The sequence below is a fragment of the Hyperolius riggenbachi genome, chromosome 5, assembly GCF_040937935.1.
Source record: "Hyperolius riggenbachi isolate aHypRig1 chromosome 5, aHypRig1.pri, whole genome shotgun sequence".
In the NCBI taxonomy this organism is placed as follows: domain Eukaryota; kingdom Metazoa; phylum Chordata; class Amphibia; order Anura; family Hyperoliidae; genus Hyperolius; species Hyperolius riggenbachi.
This window is the reverse complement of record NC_090650.1, coordinates 313,773,865-313,789,584: the sequence shown is the minus strand read 5'-3', so window position 1 is coordinate 313,789,584 and position 15,720 is coordinate 313,773,865. Positions and strand designations below refer to the sequence as shown.

The window sequence follows — 15,720 nt, the reverse complement described above, 5'->3', positions numbered from 1 at the left end:
TACAAGGTGAAGACGCGTCGTTGTAAACAACAAACAGCTGCTAAATGTCTGCTTGCGCTGTATAATTGCAGATGTGTTTTCTTCCATCTGAAATCACCGTTTAATGACTCCATTACTTTTCATAAGTCAATGCAAGTTTCTTACCCCCATCTAAGCTTCGGGACATTGTATAGCGTTTGCTTGAAGAGCGTTCAAAGTAAGGTGCAGGTCGATCAATAAGTGCGCTTGCTCTCCTAGTCTGAGCTTGTGTCCTTCCACTGTAGCGAAACTTGGAGCCCAAAGTAAGGAACTTTTTAGGAGGTGCTTCTGGTGACATCAACCTACACAAATGAATGGTATACAGAGTCTGTGTTATATATGACATCATAAAATATATTTAATACTACAAATATATTTTTCTAACAGATTTTAAACTGTGGAAGTGGTGGTGCGTTTGAGAGTTTCTGAAAATATGGCCACTTTTAAAACAGTTTACATGCTGGGGGGTTAGAACTTCAGTTTCTGATTGCAAGATAGCGGAAGGGATGCTGGAATACAGAGTTGCCCAACTTTGCTCCTACAGGGCAGGCATTTGGTATAGCTCAGATGAAAGTGAATGAGGTAAGGTGTGGTTCAATAAGTAAAATGTCTGTCCATCTCAAAATAATGGCATAGATACAGCCTTCAGGACTGCAGTTGTACAAGCCTGCTTTAGGATCTACCATACATGCAGCAGAGGCCCTGATTGACAATAGGTACATTAACTTAGAGATTTTGCTGTTAGGTTTTGTTTCCCATGAAATTGCTTGAAAATCACTAGGTATCTCTTATAAAAAACAATGTTCTCTTGAGCCTCAACAAGTCTCTCATTAGAGCAAAGAGGAGTAGCCAAGGGTTTTGAGGATTATTGCCCTGGTTCTGCATGATGCAACTCCACACTCTGCATTAGTGCAGAGACCTGAGGTTGACATAAGAGGGAGGAGTTACTGCAAACAATAACACAACATATTGAGGCTCAGGAGAATGCCATCTTTGTCAGGGATAAACAAAATGTTTGTTGAGTATTCAAGTTCTATTTAAGCGGGAATCAAAATTGGAATCTTTGTAAGAAAACTTTGAAAGTAGCTACTCAGGTGTGAGAACTGCCAATCGATTAGCTGGCAGTTAACTAAACAGCAGTTCATGAATCTAATTAGCACCCAGCAAAGTTTCGTTTCTGTCAGTGCAAATTCCAGTTAATGTCAACGCGAAATTTGCATGCTGCACTCTCTCTTTTGTTCAACAACAATCTTTAACAAAAAAAAATAACAAATGGTAAGTAGGACTGCTGGAATGCAGTCTTTTTGTTATGTCAAGTGTTTTATGTTGCAAGAGCCTCATTTTTTATAGTCTGTGATACATATACCTTAGAATATTTAAACACTATGTACTTAATATTGCCATAGCAAGACCACATACAATACAGCAAAGTCTCCAGTACCGGCACAGGTAAGGATTGCCTGATGCCGGATACGTGTGCTTACCGTTTGCTCGAGCAATCGGCCAAAAATAGCACAAACCTTCCCCACTGCAGCAGAAACTTCTCACCGATCCTCCGGGCACCGTCTTCTACACTTCCTGTAGCTCCCAGCCGCTTTCTGACATCCTCTGTGTATGGCTCCCGAAGTGTCACCTGACCCGCATCAGGTCAGGTGACACACCAAGAGCCATGCATGCACTCCAGAAAGCCGCTGGGAGCAGCAGGATGCATAGAAGATGGTGCCCGGAGGATCGGTAAGTAGTTTCTGCCCTGCAAACTGCCAAAGTTCTGCTACCGTTACCCCCTCAGGCATGCCATTTAGTTGAGATTTCTGGATGCCTGAGTTCTGGATAAAGGGACTTTACTGTATATAAAGGGATTCATGAAGTGGAGGGTAAGAGTACATTAATAACTGAGCAGCACCCATGCACTTTGTTACTGTGGCTGCGCATGTGTGAACATGAGAATGATTTCCACTTAGTGGGTTCACCGAAGTTATGGAGCTGCTCTGAATCACAGTAAAATAGTGATTCAGAGCAACTATAACAGTGCTGGATGCACAATTAATTTACAAATGCATAAATTAATGATTTACACGACACCACCCACTGTCTTGAAGTGTAACGTTTTTATCTTGTTTTTTGGACAACCAGTAGTGATAACCTGCAAATACTTCAATTTTTTGGAAGTCGACAATATACAGTATGTTAGAATAGGAATAGTAAATAAAGAATTCTGAGTTGATGCAGTATTCTGCAAATTTTGTGTGTAAATGTATGCAGCTTAAAGTGGACCAATCAAATCCCACCAAGGTGTAATCTGATTGGTCCATTTTCAAAAATGATAAATTTGCATAATCAACTCAGAATCAACTTCTATTTGCATATTTCTTTGACCATCCCCATTTTACAACTGACTGTAAACCACTTTTTATGTTCTGCAGATACAGCAGGCTAAAGTGAAATTCTTCAGATATGGTACCCAAAACCACAGAACAATTGGAAACAGATTAGGATGCACACCATATGGGTAACTGATATACAACAAATAATGCAACAGTAACTGGGTGCTGTGTAAATATTTTAAACCATGAGATAATATATATATACAAAACACGCACACCATGAGTAGAAAATCTACTCATAGTGTGCGATATAGAGATATATATATATATATATATATATATATATATATATATATATATATATATATATATATATATATATATGCATATATATATATATATATATATATATATATATATATATATCCCAAAACCACACATGACAGAAACAAGTGAAACATACCTAAAGAAAGTATGATGTTCGACACACACTTTCCATAAACGTTTTGCAGCCCGATGGTTTGGCAGTTTAAACCCAATGGTGCTTTCAAACTGTTCAAACTGGGAGGAAATTAAACAGAAAATTTCTTAGAATCTGAATAGATTTACATTTATTAACATGAAAAGCAGCTGTTTAATGATTGCTTGGTTTACCTACATCACACATCTGTGATCACTGCACCTTGGTCAAACATGCAGGATTAACAAGTTAAAGGAAACTTGAAGTGACAGAAACATGGAAGGTGTAACTGCCGAGTTCTTTGTTAAATTTGTTCCTTGCCTATCCTTTCCTCCTGTGCCTCAAATAAGTTCTGAGTCATTGAATCAGAACAAGTAATCAGATTGGACATACTGACTTCACTATGCTAGCACTCATGCTTGTCACAGTTTTGTAGTACTGGTTATATTTGGGAACGCTCCTATTTCTTATACAGTAAAGGGCAAAAAACAGCAATCCTTCACAGGGCAGTTCACTTCACCCCAATGGAGCACATGGTAGTTTAACAAGGATAAATTGTATCTCAAGATAATACGACAATATTTTGCAGTATAGAAAAAAAATAAATCTTTATTTGCACAAAATAAAAAAAAATGTTCCTTTTTGAAAGGGATAAAAAAAAAATCCGATCGGTCAGTGTCCATGAAGATCTTAATTGTAGTTAAAGCACATTAACCACTTTCTCCTCCTGAACGTAGAGCTACGTCCAGGAGGCCAGGTGCACTATTTACATCCCACCCTTCCAAAAATACCCAAATAAAATGTTTAATAATAAAAAAAAACCATTACAATAAAAAAAATGCGTGTATTCTTTTAAAACTATAATGGCCGAAAACTGAGAAATAATGAATTTGTTCTGTTTTTTTCTTATTCTTACTGTTAAAAACACATTTACAGTAAGGTAGCTCTTAGCAAAATGTACCACCCAAAGAAAGCCTAATTGGTTGCGGAAAAAACAAGATGTAGATCAGTTCATTGTGATAAGTAGTGATAAAGTTATAGGCTAATGAATGGGAGGTGAACATTGCTCGGATGCATAAAGTGAAAATGACTGAGGGCTGAAGTGGTTAATAACCACATTTTCATCAGGTTAATCACACATTTTAGCTTTGAGTAGATGAACTTTTCTAGGCAATGACAATAGTTCGTTTCGGGCGTATTCCCTTTGTCAGGCCTTAGTATTAAGACATTTATCTCTCCTTAGGCCAGAAACCAAAAAACATATATCCTCAAAAAAAGTCTCAATTTGCAATTGGAAAAAAATAACGGAATCCAGTATCATCTAACAAGCACAACAAGAATAAATTATGCATCAATGATAATCTTTCATCAAAAATAAAATGTCTGGCCACATCTTGACCTTATTGATGCAGTCACATGAACAAGGCTGATGTTCTCCAATTGATGAAGTGCTTCCTGCAGTACTTAATGACATAGAACCTTTCTAAAACTGTTGTGGCCTGTGCCACTTGGTGGACAGGGACACATGAAGCAAGTCACAGCTACGCAAATGTGTGGCTTAAACTTTTTTTTTTTTTTTTAAACATTAGCCACTATTGGTACTTTGGGAGAGGCAGGGGGATATGCGTGATGCATTTAAAAAAAATCCTGGAAGTTGACTTTAAAGACATCTTAAAACCTGTACTATAAAAGTCAACTTTGTTTAGTTATATAACTAAGTTATAATGAGGCATATTCAGCAAACGGTAGGAAAAATAATGTGCACAGGTAGGGCAGGGCAATTTTGCCAGTACTCATACCAGTTATATTTTGCACATCACGTATTAATATGACCCCCAGTGCTAGGCTAACATGCGTTACGCTACATGAGTTGGTGTTAATATATAATACAAATTACTTGGATTTATGTAGTCATGTACTTACCTCACCTGGACGAATCTTAATATAAAAATTATTCCTTTTATATGAAATTTTCAGAACCTTTGGCCAGGCAAACCGATTTATCCGTAGTCGATCACGGTATATCAACAGACCACTAGCACACACACCAAGCATTATTTCAACTCCTTCAGAGTCCTGTAAAACAAAATCAGTTTCAGACTTTTATTTTTAAGTAAAAACAGAAAATTATCCACACACATGACTTTACAGAACATTATCCACACACATGACTTTACAGAACATTATCCACACACATGACTTTACAGAACATTATCCACACACGACTTTACAGAACATTATCCACACACGACTTTACAGAACATTATCCACACACATGACTTTACAGAACATTATCCACACACATGACTTTACAGAACATTATCCACACACATGACTTTACAGAACAGTATCCACACACATGACTTTATAGAACATTACCTACACTCCTGACTTTACAGAACATTACCTACACTCCTGACTTTACAGAACATTACCTACACTCCTGACTTTACAGAACATTACCTACACTCCTGACTTTACAGAACATTATCTACACTCCTGACTTTACAGAATATTGTCTACACACATGACTTTACAGAACATTATCTACACAGTGTAGATAATGTTACACACAACTTTACAGAACATTATCTACATACATGACTTTACAGAACATTATCTACACACCTGACTTTACAGAACAGTATCTATACACATGACTTTACAGAACATTATCTACACACATGACTTTTGTGAAGTGAACCAGTCATGTTCTCTATTGCTACAGTAAAAAGGGATAGGAGCAACTGATTGGTTGCTATCAGAATTTTATACAAGATGCACAGGGTGATCGACTTATTGCAAAGAAAAGCTCTAAACTTGCAAAGTGTACTATTTACCAACTATACGCCTACAGGTCTTTAAAGAGACACTGAAGTGAAAAAAATATGATATAGTGAATTGGTTGTGTACTATGAATGATTACTAGAAGATTAGCAGCAAAGAAAATATTCTCATATTTTTATTTTCAGGTATATAGTGTTTTTTCTAACATCGCATCATTCTATAATATGTGCAGATTACACAACACTCAGCATTCAAACTTATTCTTTCAGAGCAGTCTGTGAACTAATGACCTCTCCTCTGGCAGAGAAAAAGTAAATAGTTCAGGAACAGTTGAGATAAAAGTCAGAAGACCGCACTCTCCACGACTTTCAAAGTCGTAGAGTTTAATGTCTTTTTTTGTACAGAGATAACAACTGGAGTTTCTTAACTCTTCCTGTACTGGAAACAATTAGACTGATGTATCTGATCTTAATGTTTTATTTCTTAGCTGTACTACACATACAGATCATAATATCATAATTGTTTTTCGCTTCAGTGTCTCTTTAAGTCTTCAGCGTCACATTTATAGTTTTATTGCTATTTATATTCGAGTGATGTCCAATCTACTCCAGGGATCACTGGTCACTGCTGAATAACTGGTATTCATGACAAATTTGGAGAGTCACCGTCTCTTATAGAAAGACATGGCTATAATATTTTAATATTTTCCTGTTTTTAACAATATATATATATATATATATATATATATATATATATATATATATATATATATATATATATATATATATATATATATATATATATATATATACATATACATACACACACACACACACACACACACACACACTGTATGGAGAGGAAAACCTCTGGGTTCTTAAGTGCCTTTCTGCTCCTCCCTCAGTATACTGGTTCCAGCGCTGTCACCTCCATTCAAATTTTCTACCTCCAGGAGCCCTTGTAAGGCCTTGGGAGCATTTGTGTTCCAGATAGCTTCTGAAGACATAATTGTCAATTTTTCCCCTCCTACTCAAAATAAAATTTGAGTAACATAGTATTTATCTATTTTGCAATGTTTCTCTTTCCAGTAACAAATATCTGTCCTGGCAGTAATTGTCGTTTGGATCGGTAGTTTGAACGACTTGTCAGGCAAACAACATATCATTTAAACGTCACGTACATAAGTTTAACAAAGTGGAACTAATGAACTAATTTCCATTTCATCTGACGTGCATCATCACGTTGATCAAAATCCTGGTATCTTGCACCTCTACACGCATGCGCCGACGTATGAGTTGGTCAAACGACCGCTGGTTATTTGTACACATGTACGGAACCGACAGTCATTTGGACAGTTGGTCCACCTGATCCGCCAAGTGGATCGGTCAAAACAGCAGTTATCATTCGCGTGACTATGCGTACAAGTTGGACGACAAGTCGGTCTGAAAAGTTGGACGCGTGTACGCACCTTATCAAAGGCTTTTGCTCGTTTCAACTGTGTCATTTCAAGATAACATCACAGTAAAACAAATAAATAAATCTTCACACAGCCTCATTTATGGGCCAGATTTTCAACAGGATGAAGCAATAATGATTCTTATGTTGGGTACTTGAACTGGTTACCGTCAATTTCATTAAAGCAAATTTTGAAATAAAAATGATAAATCAAATGAAGATAAACCCAAATAAGCAGTTGTCATTAATTAAAAACACAAAGGAATGTTTACAAAGGATTTACACACAGCCATAAAGAGGCTCTTACAAATAAATGTGTCAAGAGGTACTTGTGATATTTCCTATAATAGGTAGTACTCAGTAAATATTATCCTTTATAAATGGTAAATGCTGTAATAATGCTGAGAAAAACTGCTTCACATAGGCCAACAAGGTAAGACTTCTATTACTATCATCTTACAAATATAGTCAACGCTAAATCCACTGTACAGTCAGACTGGAATATCAAAAGACCGCATCAGTAAATTGACCCCCCTTTCTTGTAAACTCCAAAAACACGGGTGCTCTTAGTGCTCATAAAAATTCTGCCCCTCATACACACCTATATGGCATCCTCAAATGCTTCCGGACAGCCATGGTCCTTAGAGCAGATTCTGCTACTATTGCTGCTGGCCCTCCCACAACCCTTTGAGCTGCATACCAGAAATATATTCTGAGAGGACGGTCAATATCAGTAACAGCCAACCTCCCTTAAAGTCAGAATAGAAGAGAAGGAGATGAGTGGTGTTCATGCCATACCAAAGAGGTTACCCCATGGTTCACATGACGAATCACTGCTGTAGTCATGGAGATGGGATGCTGGATGTGTGGCTGAATGGATATAGGCGGTGGAAGCTTATCCTAATTTTTGTTCCGCTCACAAGTCTGCATAGAGATAGAAGGAGAAAAAAGGAGGGGGGGGGGGAGAAGGGAGGTACAGGAGGGAGGGACAGGAAGAAACGAGGAAGGAAGTGAGGGACAGGAGGAAGGGAGAAAGGACACAGCAGCCATGAATATGGCTGTACATCGGCAGGCTGAATTAAAAAAATAAGCGGGCTGGGTAAGGCCTGCGAGCCATGACTGGCCTAGATTCTCATGTACCTGGGAGAACTAGGATTGATTTTAGAGGGTACTTGGATTAGCCATAGTCAATCTATTCCAGTGAGTTGGGAATTTAAAATTGATAAATCATGTTTTAACAGACCCAAATCAGTATTTTTAGGTCACGAACAGCTAAAAATAATGTTTTAAAAGCACAAATATAGAGTATTCCTAACAGGTTTATATATGTCAAGGGGTACTTGTAATGAGGATATTCATAGTAGGGGGTAGTCCGCAAACACCATCTTTCACAAAGGGATACAAGCGGTAATAATGTCGAAAGACACTGCACAGCAGCCATAAGCTGACTACTGTAGGCCTAGAAAAAAAAAATTGAAATTTACCTTATTCACAATACTTTGAAGCTCTGCTAAACCCAATGTTCAGGCAGTTTTAGATAATTAGGGAAGGGTTAAAACCACTGTCAGTATCTAACTGCTATATATGACCTAAGCAGAGGGCGTGTCTCACGCTTTATGTCTTTTTTGACATTTCTCCCTAGACAAGAAATGGTGAAAATTCACTCAACGGTCACAGACCACAAAAAAACCTAATAGAAGTTCAATCACATTTCTACTACTGTCCGGAGTTTACAGTTTTTTTTTCCATTGAGGAAAAGCAAGTGAGCAAAAGTTTCGCTGTGAACACAATCCGCAGTAAAAACTCCTTGCTTTAAGCCTTAACCATTCCTCTCTTTATCCAGACACAAGCACACTAGAAAATCTTTATTTAAGTTGCGATTTACTAGTTTTCTGTACATAGAAAAAAAAAATTTCAAAGCCAAAGAAACAGGAAATTTTAAGATAGTGAAGGTTTCTCCTAAATGCAGTTTGCTGAAGTGTTACAATAGGAAATGTCATCATGCTAGGCCAAGGGTGAAAACTCCTGAACAGACACTTATCTGTAAATATTTTCAAGTAATACTATCTTGCCATGTCAACGCATTCAGAGATTCCTGTCAGCTCTGCTTACTTTACTAAAGCCCATCTGCGTGAGTCAATGACAAAGTCAAGGTTTAAAAATTGAATATTGTTTGGAAGAAGGATGTGTTTATTCGCTTTTCATGGCTTGTTTGAAGAAACTGAAGACTGTTTGGAAGACAAATGTTTATTCGCTTTTTAGGGCCTGTTTTGGAGACTGTCATGAGCATTCTAGTATTTCTTTTTTATTCCCTGAGATGTGACCTCCTGGCACATTCTCTGTAAATTACACACACACACACACGCACGCACGCACGCACGCACGCACACACACACACACACACACTAAAGAGACTCTGAAGACACTATAAAAATCAGTTTTTACCTTTTATTTCTTTTAAGGACCATTGCCAGACATAAACCGCCGCATCCCCACGGCAAAACAAGAGGTTTATAACCCCCAAATCCCCTGTGCAAAATCCACGACTTTCCAGGTTGTGGATTTTGCTGCCCAGGGAGGCAGAGCTTAACGCTGAAGCTCTGCCTCCATTCGAGTCAATCCACCATGGATCTTCACCTCTCTCCGCCGTTCTCGGTGAAAGACGACAGGGGGGCGGGGAGAGGCGGTGATCAGTGTGGATTGATGTGACAAGAGGCAGAGCTACAGCGGAAAGCTCTGCCTCAATCAGGAAGCGCTCCCTTAACATTGCCCTGGGGATTTGGGGGTGATGGAACCCTTGTTTTGCCGCGGGGATGCAGTGGTTTATGTCTGGCAATGATCCTTAAAAGAAATAAAAGGTAAAAACTGATTTTTACAGTGGCTTTAGTCTCTCTTTAAAACAGCGCAAAAAGCAATTATCATATTTCAAGTGCAGTAAGCCACAGCAAACAAACTAAAGTTACATTTACTATAATGTCAAGTACGTCTAAGCATTCCATATTACCAACCATTTTAAGTAGAAAAAGAACTAAGGGCTTGTATTTGCGGATTTGTATTAATTTTTTTTGTGTGGGCGTGTCCGTGCTTTGAATATATTTGAATTTTGGATGTCATCTTATGGGGTAGATTAACCTGCACTTAAAGTACACCTGAAATGAGATTGATATGGAGGTTGCTATATTCAATTCCTTTTAAACAATACTAGTTGCCTGGCAGTTTTGCTGGTCTATTGGCTTACAGTAGTGTCTGAATCACACACCAGAAACAAGCATTTGGCGAATCCAGCCAGACTTCAGTCAGTGCACCTGATCTGCATGCTTGTTGAGGGTCTACGGCCAAAAGTATTAGAGGCAGAGGATCAATCTCTGCAAGAGGCACAATCACAAGTGAGGTAGAGTTGCACTTTGCTTCAAAAATCCACTTTAAAGATCAGGTCATATGCTGTAAATCTCATAGACTCCTTTGAATACTTGACTTCCCAAAGGTACCAATCCACAGACATGGTTCTGGATCATGTTGGGAAATGTCAGCACATGGCTAGAAGCCTCGTCTTTGCAGCTAGGAAGATAACTATATAACATTATTACAAAATAAACTATGAATGGGCTATGCTAAAGCTCTAAGCTTTATCAACAAAAAAGGTCACTCTTGGAGGCGTACGTTTCAGGACTTTTAATATCTAAAGTGGAAATTAACACGGTTTGGCCCGGACCATCGCACAATACACTTTTTCACAAAATCAGCTATAATTATCAAGAGCAGATAAAATATTGATCTTTGAAAGGACTACACACCGAACTCATCTAAGATAACCTCAGCCTCGATGGACGGACTGACTGATCACAGACTAGATCTGTGTCCTCTAATTTTGACATCCCCACTCCCTTTCGCATCAAACGCCTAGCACCACAATATTACACATGCAGTTTGACAACTCTATGAGGCCTCATTCACGCCTAAAAATTTTTGTGCGCAGGTTTTTTTAGTGCCTCCCAGCGCTCCACTGCGCGCTGCATTTTTGTTAACCTCCCTGGCGGTATTGATGGATATACAAAACATGCTGTGAATACACGTCAATACTCTCCTGCACTGTATACTAGACCCTTGATTGACACATTTAGGCAAGTTACAGGAAAAAAGTTATGAAAATTAATTAGATCACTTTTTGTACAGAAATCCTGGGGAAATTGACCTCCAGGGAGGTTAAAAGCACTTTTCAAAGTGTTTTTTTCATTCACTCCCTGACGCAAGTCAGGAAGTGAACTCTTTGACCCAGAAAAGAATAAATACTTTCAAAAGCTTTTTTTTTTTTTTCTTCATTTAACTGAAAAATCCAATCGGATTTCATGTTTTTTTAAATTTTTATCGATCTGGAATGCTGGAAATTTTTCTTCAATTTTTCTAAAGATTGCATGGTGTGTGTTATCCTGGAAACACACGTTACTTTTTTGTTGCGGAGAATCGTTCCAATAGATGCTATCGATGATAAAATTCCAACATGTCCGATTCTCCGCTCGATTCTGTTCTGCCCAATCTCTCATAGAAGTGAATAAAAAAAGAGCGTAAGATAAGAGAATAGAGCAGATAATCGAATGGCTAATAGATCGCGCGGAGAATCGAACGCGAAAAACGTAACGTGTATTCCCAGCATTAGATTGTCAATTTATTAACCCTCCTGGCGGTTTGTAAAAATCCGCCAGGGGGCAGCAAATACGTTTTTTTAAAAAAAAAATTTTTTTTTTTCATGTAGCGAGACGAGGTCTCGCTACATGATAGCCGCTGCTCGGCGGCATCCCCTCAGCCCCTCCGATCGCCGCCGGCGATCGGAGATCAAGAGATCCCGTTCAAAGAACAGGATCTCTTGGAGGGCTTCCCCCGTCGCCATGGCGACGGGGCGGGATGACGTCACCGACGTCGTGACGTCAAAGGGGACTCCGATCCACCCCACGGCGCTGCCTGGCACTGATTGGCCAGGCAGCGCACGGGGTCTGGGAGGGGGGGCAGCTGCGGCGACGCGTATAGCGGCGGATCGGCGGGTAGCGGCGGCGATCGGACACTGCACGCAGCTAGCAAAGTGCTAGCTGCGTGCAGCAAAAAAAAAATTATGCATATCGGCCCAGCGGGGCCTGAGCGGTGCCTCCCGGCGGCATAGCCCGTGCTCAGCACGGGCTTACCGCCAGGGAGGTTAATATACACACCCTAGCAATTTTCTCAGAGTTTCCAATCATTTTTATCACAAATTGAACATGCGTGTGTGGTACATTGGTCATATTTTTGAAATGTTACAATCAGTCATAAAAATGTATAGCAATTCATGAATTGAACAGATATTTAAAAAAGATTGTATAGTGTGTGGGCCACCTTTAATTATTTGCTTGGAAAAAAAAAAAAAAAAAAAAAAAAAGCAAATATATATTTTATTTAGCAAAAAAAAGGCATTCAGAAATCTTGTGTGCTCAAGTAACTTGGGGAGGCTACCACCGTTTCCAAAATACGCCTCCCCTTCCTGTTGCAAAGTATTAGTTAGGAATATCCCTCAGGAATTATTCTAAAGAGTGGGACTATTTTATCTTGTAGAGCACAAATGGATTAGCAAAGCATCATTGTTAGTTCCAGAACACAAATTCCTCCATTACTATAGCCAGAAATAAACAATAAAATGTTAATTAGGCATATCCCCAATGGAATCTATCTCACCCTTTGTATTAAAGCACAGGGACATTTCTTCCTGTGGTGTTCATAAAATGAGATAGGATGCACTGTTATTTCCAAAACACACATTTTCCTTCACTGTTCCATCTTACAGCTGGATATAAACAAAAGCTATGAACAGACAGTAGACTTTTGTTGCCTGAAACAATTGCTGTTATTGTTTGCCCAGGTGACCCCTGACATTGGTCCCTCAATGTTCGGCAGCCCACCTGTTTGGAAATCCGGTGACTGCTGTTATGCTTCCCCTCTACCCTGGAGAGCACACTGAAAAATTCTAAAAAATCATTCCCAATGACAAGCATCTTAAAGTAGATCTGAACTCTTGCACAGGACAGAAGGAAAACAGAGAAATGCTCCCTGTATGTATTTAGAGAGTTTAGCCTATTTAATACCCCCTCATTAGTGTCCAGTCACATGTTGTAATTTGATCTTTCCCGTGTCACATGATTGTCATGGCAGATACACTCATTCGAATGCACTGGATGTTAATATGTCTGCTTCCATGAAATCAGAAAGTAGAAACAGCGCAGATTTATTTTAGGATTTGTATCAGCTGTAATAAATTATTTTTTCTTAAAGGTTATTATGCTGTTGTGTATCTTTTAGAGCAGAGAGGACATTCTGAGTTCAGTTCCGCTTTAAAGGAGAACTATCAAAAAGTATTTAAATAGTATATGATTTGTGGTTGTATTGTGTAACAATTTACACATTTATATGAGTTTTATTTATTTTTTTGCCTTTAAAATTTGCCTTTTCAAAATCGAATTTCTTGCCAACTGGGCAAATATGGCCTCGGGGACCTTGGAAGGCTTCAGAAGCACTAGTGTCGTTGAGTGCTTTCAAAGACAGATGGGCTCCATACTGTGCACTCTCAAGCACACACTCGCGCATGCACACTATGGAGCCAGCTGTTTTTGTAAGCACTCGGGGACACAAGTGCTTCTGAACAATTTGGAGGTCTCCCAGAGGTAGCAAATTTGAACCGGGGAGAATGCTGGAACCAAGACACCAAGGGAGGAATGGAAAGGTTATAAATCAAAAACTTGAGCATAAACACACAACCAAAAGTCATGGCAATGGAAGCAAACCAAACTTATTTAATAAACCAGACATCCATGGCTAGCAATGTTCATGAAAAAGAGCACCACCAGGAAGAGATAGTCAGTGATCATAAACATAATACTTTATTTAGGGACATATCCCATCTAAGAACAAATAAAAACAATGGGGCGGCAGTAGGCACGCAAGTGTGGCAAATCACAAATAGATAAATAATAATACCAATTGACAGACTGGCAATAACATAACATGATGATAAGGTATAGAGTAATTTTCCCTAATAGACAAGCCCACCCAACACTATAGCAAGACTGTACCATACGGGTCGCAAGAGTCACTTACCCAGGAGACAGCCAAGCCACACACCGCGTACCAGCTGCCGCACCAGGTCACGCATATCGCACTATGTATGTAATCTCCAAAGAAGCACATAGTGTGATATGCGTGGCCTGGCGCTTATGCATGCTGGAACAGGGAACATCTGGTTAACAACATTTTTTATAATAGGAAAAAGCAGTACATTTACATAACTCATTACCTTAGCATGATGTAGATCTACTCCATACATTGATAGCTTTTTAGCATTCTCCAGGAAGTGCATTTCGGCTTCAGCAGGAGTCATTCCTCTGTAGATAGAGAAGAATTTCAGTCAGTAAATCCTTTATGCAAATATTGTTTCTGCTCAAGAAAAGAAACAAAGTAAAATGAGAATAATCGTTAATGCAGTCCTCCACAGCAGGACATTCAGGCAAGAAAACTATTGGAAACATGTCAAAATGTGCAAAAATGTTCCAGAGTATTTGTCCTGCCTAAATTACTGTGAAGGCAGATTTTCTTCTGAGAGACAGATTTTCGACTTACAAATATAAGCGGCTACCTGGGCTACTGGAAGAAGATGACAGCACCTAAAACATAAAATGTCAACCATTTCACTCTACAAAATTGAAAAATAAAACATCTCCAGTTTAAAATAAAGGTCACAAAAAATAAATGAATTTCTTCACATTTGTCACATGCCATATAAAACAAGCAAATAAATAACAGGTAAGATAAGACCTGATCTTTTTTTGTTCCCTTACTCTATTACAGGCAAGCAACACACTTGTTTTGCATTTATCTGCAAGCTGGCCTGGCAGAGGAGAAAGCATTGTAGCTAGTAGGGGAAGTTTGATGGTCACACCGCCGCTAACATTCCCTCCCATTGTTCCCTGCAGGAAGTAGGCGGGGTATGGGGATGTATGTGGACAATCTGTGCCCCAGGATGGTGTATGGAGGAGTCAGTTACTTGTTGGGAAATATAGGTCACATTATCTTCAAAGTTTAAAGCCAGGTGGTGAGTATGATAGGGTTGGAAGTGCATCTTTAGGTTTTGGTGGTAGGGTAATAATTCATAATATGCACATGACCGGTCTGTTATGTCTTTGTTGCAGGTATACAATTAAAAAGGGCGCTGGGAAATTTTGGCACAGGGTGAAGCCAAAAAAATGTCTCGCCCTGCAATTGCCAATTTCCCAGCGGCGTAGGTTACTATTCCCCCTCCAGGCCGCCATAGACTCAGGGGTAAAATGCAATGTGGCTGCCAGCTGTTGCACAGTTTTGTTGCATAATTTGGGCTTCATCTTTTGCCAGTGCCCAAATTACCCTCTGAGCGCCACTATTGACGTAATTCCCATTACAGCCTGTGGCAGCGCTGGAGGGGGAAATGCAACAATTGCAGCATAAGGTTCTGCACCTATTCCATTGATCTACTGTATATAGGCTGAGGCGCTCTGTTAGTGCAATGGACAATTTGTGCTTGTTAAATCCACCTGGATGGATTGTGCTAGTCATGTAGAAAGACAGCATTAGGCATTTGAGAAATATTTTAGTACTGCTCTTCATGTATTACAGTCAGAGAAATGCACT

At 39.1% G+C, this 15,720-nt stretch overlaps 1 protein-coding gene across 6 annotated transcripts in view; it reads right to left on the bottom strand.

Moving 5' to 3' along the window:
* EPB41L3 (erythrocyte membrane protein band 4.1 like 3) overlaps positions 1–15,720 on the bottom strand; it is a 259,305-nt gene that overhangs the window by 69,220 nt on the left and 174,365 nt on the right. For all 6 annotated transcript variants that reach the window (XM_068237211.1, XM_068237210.1, XM_068237206.1 and 3 more), the window contains exons 8-11: positions 14,354–14,441; positions 4,726–4,878; positions 2,806–2,903; positions 145–320 (exon numbers count right to left, since the gene is read on the bottom strand). In XM_068237211.1, the coding sequence (XP_068093312.1) occupies positions 145–320; positions 2,806–2,903; positions 4,726–4,878; positions 14,354–14,441 (515 nt within the window). The remainder of the gene's footprint in view (positions 1–144; positions 321–2,805; positions 2,904–4,725; positions 4,879–14,353; positions 14,442–15,720) is intronic.